We start from the raw sequence: 5000 nt of genomic DNA on the forward strand, positions 1-5000 counted from the left end.
TTAAAAAAACCAATAGAAAGACAATTCATTGAAAACGCGCGTAACAATCTCTTGTCAGCTTTGTCGAGAACATTTAATGCATCCTCTTCTCCCATCTCACTCAAATGACGGTCTCTAATCTCACAAATTAACAAATAAAGCAAATTGGGCGGACAACGCGCTCCAATGATTTTGCTTGGCCACATGACAAACGAACTTGGCCAATTTGGCGATATGTGCTCTGGTGAAACGGTCAGATCCTGAAGATTTTCGCATTTGACGACGGCCACTCCAACAAATTCTGAAATTACACATTAATTTTGCCGTCGCTGCTGCCATTCCTCAAAGAGTTCTCTACACCATTTAGTGTTGTATGGCTTCCGACACTAGACTGGTCTCTTTTAGTTTACTCTTTGGAGAGCGAAACCGACCAGCCACGAAAGCTACTACAAAAGCTCCAAGAAAATTAATTTCTTAATTCAATGCTGAATATTTCCAAACTCCTATGCCTGTGATAACTCCATGCCCACGTGATGAACATGACTTTCGACCTTTGTGGGCTTTAAAACGGCTCGCCTGCGGCTCGCCGTTTTAAATGCTCATAAAGATCTCCGCTCATATTTTATCTAATACTTACAGTATCCAAGTCTTTCTGGAGAACAAGAAGAACGTACCTATCTTCAGGCTCAGATGCGGCCTCGTTATGTTGCTTATGAAGTCGAGAAACAAGACAACTCAGTACTCAGAAGAAACCCAACCGTCCAAAATGCACCTCGCTTTATGGAGAAAGAGGTAAGACGTCCCCTAAAAGGTGTCTGTTGATACAATAGAGGATATCATTACAGTTGCAAGTAAACAAGTAATCAACGAAAGAGTGTGCGCAATCATAAGTTGACCTCTTTAGCTTGTACGTTTTGTTTTCCCCTTTTAGACCACGTGATGTTACTCTAGAGACCAATTTCTTTCAAAGGTCGTCTTATTGACGAATAATAAAAGAAAATCAAAAGGAGAATTCCCTTGAGCACACCACGTGGTCTGAAATGGCAAAACAAAACGTACAAGCTAAAGAGATCAATTCGTTAACAACTGTTGGAACTTGTCATTTTTGACAACATGATGTGAATGTCATGTTTTATCATGTTTTTGGATAAAATATCCAATTTTCAGTGCTTTTGTGACAATCGTGGATTTCAAAAAAGCAAGCTAAGGATTTATTTTGCTTTATATGAGAATACCAATGCAAGCTCCAATCAGCTGCCCTGGAAAGCAAGTTGCATGCTTCGAAAATAATAGCATAATCATCATCGTTGGCTTCATAATTATTTATCAAAGTTGTCATTATCCTCATCATTGTCATCATTGTTATCATCATATATATTTCCCAAAACTAGTGGCAGCAGAAAATGTGGCCTGATACGGTACTATTTTCTTGATATAATACTACAGGTATTTTGAGGTAGTAGTTTTGTAATCAAATCGTTTCCTAGTAAAACATTAGTACTTCCAAGGCGAGATAGTGTTTCACAACAATGTGTTCCGCGCCTTTTTTGCCTTTGTTTCTATACAATCCGTTTGGGACAAAATAAGCACGTAACGTAACTTTTTTCCTCCAAGAAATTTGTTTCTAGAAAGTAACCAAAATTGAGCAATTAGAAACCAACGTTCCACCCTGTTGTCATTTGGAACAATAAGTTACTTATTCGCTCATTGAAAAGAAACGCCTCGTTCCGTTTTTTATCTGTCTAGAAACAATAAGTTCCCACCAGTTTACTCAAAAAGAACGTCTTGTTCTTTTTATATCTGTTTAGGAACAACAGGTCCTCTTTTGGTGTCGTGCTATCTTTTATTTGCTCTCTTTCGCAATAAAATGGAACAGCTTTTCCTGTTTTCGTTGTCCCGCAGAATAAATAAGGAACTCGTTGTTCATATTATCTGACCCTCTAAAATTGTGGCGTTCCAGACAAAAAGGGGGCAGTTGTTCTGATGGTATAGTCTGTTCCACAAACTGGTTATTCTTTGCTAACTGCAGGGCGTCAAGTTCCTATTTTTTACTTAATTTTTCCTATTTTTTTGGCCTGCTCCCTATTTTCTCCTATTTTTTCAGGATATCCCTATGTTTTCCTATTTTTTAGGGTCTTACTTAGTGCAGGGAAACATTTTGAAAAAATGAAAAAAAATTGGTAACTTCAAAAAAGAAAGCTTTCTGTCAAAAAAACGCGAAAAATATATAGCCTGTGTGTGTGAATGATAACCTTCTGAAAATCGTGACCAGACTTTCTCAGTGTACTGGTGCCACGAGGAATTAAGAAGCCAAGTAATTCAAACCAATTTCATTGATCCTCTTTGTTTTCGATTGTTTTATTAATATGCCATCTCTTTAAAAATAGTTGTATCTTTGTCTTTATAGTGATATTTTATTCCAAAAAAGTTCAATATTTTTCAGCCTTATACATTTTTTGACGGCTGTAAAGCTTAGTTCCCACTGGCGACCTAAGGATCATAAGCGTAATCATAATCATAAACATAAACATAAGCTTCTTATGTTCTAGTGGAGACGGCCGCTCTAAAAACGTAAAGCTTTTCCTCGAAGCTGGCCGCCATCTTGAAAATGAACCGACCCTAAAGTACTGGTCCTAGACTTTAATTGGCCAAAACACAATGACCCCGTTGCGTCATTATGTTTCTCATTATGTCGTTATGATTTTCGCGTTCCCACTGCAAAGAAAACCGACATAGTCATAGTCAAAGCCATAATCATAATCATAAGAAAATGGTCGATCATTTTCTTATGATTATGATTATGTTGATCATAAGGGCGCCTATGATTATGTTTCTGGACGTTCCCACTAAGACATAAGCGACATAACAGCGTTATGTTCGTGCTTATGATTATGATTATGATCGTTATGTCGCTAGTGGGAACTAGGCTTTAGAGTGGTAACCATTACAAACAAGCTCGTGTTTTGGCAACAACTGTCAACAGTGTTATTAACGTAGCCGCAATGATGCTTGGCAGAGCAAGCGAGATGATGCAATGGAACGCTCAGAGAAAATAGGAGAAAAGAGGAAATTGTTGACTGAAAAACAGCATTAACTGTTGGACAAAGCCATGTCGTCAACGGCAAGCACTGCCGAAAATAAGTCAGAGCAAAGCTAACGTTACCCTGCAGTCTGCTAAAAGAGCCAAAAGATAGTAAGAGATTGAAAACGATCTACACGTTGCCTGAAATACAAAAACCGGCTTAACTGCAGAATACTCTGCCAGCTTAACTGCAGAATACTCGAAGCTATAACCTAAATTGGGTGGATACGCGGATACGCAGTGGAAACAGCGAGCTTAGTGGATACGCGGATACGCACTCATTTTCCTGGTTCCCAGTATTTCTCCTTTCTGAAGCGCCAAACAAAAAGAGCGAAGGAGATTGATGTATATGTATTTCTCGTTCTTAAAGCGAACTAACCACCCTTGTAAAATCTTAGCTTTCAATTTGCGGTTCAGTTAACTGCACTCTTCACGAGATCGTGTGAAGAATATACGCCAGAATGACAAATTACCGTGCATTATACCTTGTTCTTTAAACGTGGCGTCAACAACATTAGCCTCGTTCTAGCTGTCATTTTAAGGTTCGGTTAACTACAATTTTCTCGAAATAGCACTCGATTCCTGATTAAAGCCTAGGCGCTTATTTCAGTGATTAGGCCTAAGCACCCTCGTAAAATTTTACCTTTCACTTTTGCGGTTCGATTAACTCCCTTTTTTACGGGGTCGTGTGAAGACGAAAGCACTCATTTACAGATAAAGCCCAAGCGCTCGTTTCAGTGATTAGGCCTAAGCACTACTGTAACATTTTAGCTTTCATTTTACGGTTCGGTTAACTACACTTTTCTCGAAGTCATGTGAAGAAAATAGCACTCGTTTACTGATTAAGCCTAAGCGCTGTTTCGACTGCGTATCCAAGTATCCGCGTATCCACTTCAGGATATACAGAAAAGATTATTTGGGAAGGGGTGGTCTTTTCGACTGCGTATCCGCGATGATCCGCGTATCCACTTCAGAATATACTTAGATTACTTGGGGAGGGGTGGTATTTTCCACTGCGTATCCGCTTATCCGCTTCAGAATATACTTAGAACATTACTTGGGGAGGCGCAGTATTTTCCACTGTGTGCCCTCGCATTCAGCCTCTTCAAAGGTGCGGGGTATTCTGCAATTACTCCCAAAAATCAATAGAAAGACAATTTATTGAAAACACGTAACAATTTACTTGCCTCTTGTCAGCTTTGTTGAGAACATTTAATGCATCCTCTCCTCCCGTCTCACTCAAATGACGGTCTCTAATCTCACAAATTAACAAATAAAGCAAATTTGGTGGACAACGCTCTCCATTTAGCTTTGCCACTTCACAAACGAACTTGGCAAATTTGGCGATATGTGCTCTGGTGGAACGGTCAGATCTTGAAGATCTTCGCATTTGAGGACGGCCACTCCAACAAGTTCTGAAATTACACATTAATTTTGCCGTCGCTGCTGCCATTCCTCGAAGAGGTCTCTACACCATTTAGTGTTGTATGGCTTCCGACACTAGACTGGTCTCTTTTAGTTTACTCTTTGGAGAGCGAAACCGACCAGCCACAAAAGCTACTACAAAAGCTCCAGGAAAATTGTTGATTTACTTCGTTAAATGACGGTCTCTAATCTCACAAATTAACAAATAAAGCAAATTGGGTGGACAACGCTCTGCATTTAACTTTGCCACTTCACAAACGAACTTGGCAAATTTGGCGATATGTGCTCTGGTGGAACGGTCAGATCTTGAAGATCTTTGCATTTGAGGACGGCCACTCCAACAAGTTCTGAAATTGCACATTAATTTTGCCGTCGCTGCTGCCATTCCTCTAAGAGGTCTCTACACCATTTAGTGTTGTATGGCTTCCGACACTAGACTGGTCTCTTTTAGTTTACTCTTTGGAGAGCGAAACCGACCAGCCACAAAAGCTACTACAAAAGCTCCAAGAAAATT

The 5000-nt window shown here is 39.6% G+C and overlaps 1 protein-coding gene across 7 annotated transcripts in view; it reads left to right on the forward strand.

Moving 5' to 3' along the window:
- LOC138012753 (uncharacterized) overlaps positions 1-5000 on the forward strand; it is a 67180-nt gene that overhangs the window by 43644 nt on the left and 18536 nt on the right. For all 7 annotated transcript variants that reach the window (XM_068859640.1, XM_068859637.1, XM_068859636.1 and 4 more), the window contains one exon: positions 619-771. In XM_068859640.1, the coding sequence (XP_068715741.1) occupies positions 670-771 (102 nt within the window). In that variant the 5' untranslated portion in view covers positions 619-669. The remainder of the gene's footprint in view (positions 1-618; positions 772-5000) is intronic.

This window comes from Montipora foliosa, chromosome 8, assembly GCF_036669935.1.
Source record: "Montipora foliosa isolate CH-2021 chromosome 8, ASM3666993v2, whole genome shotgun sequence".
In the NCBI taxonomy this organism is placed as follows: domain Eukaryota; kingdom Metazoa; phylum Cnidaria; class Anthozoa; order Scleractinia; family Acroporidae; genus Montipora; species Montipora foliosa.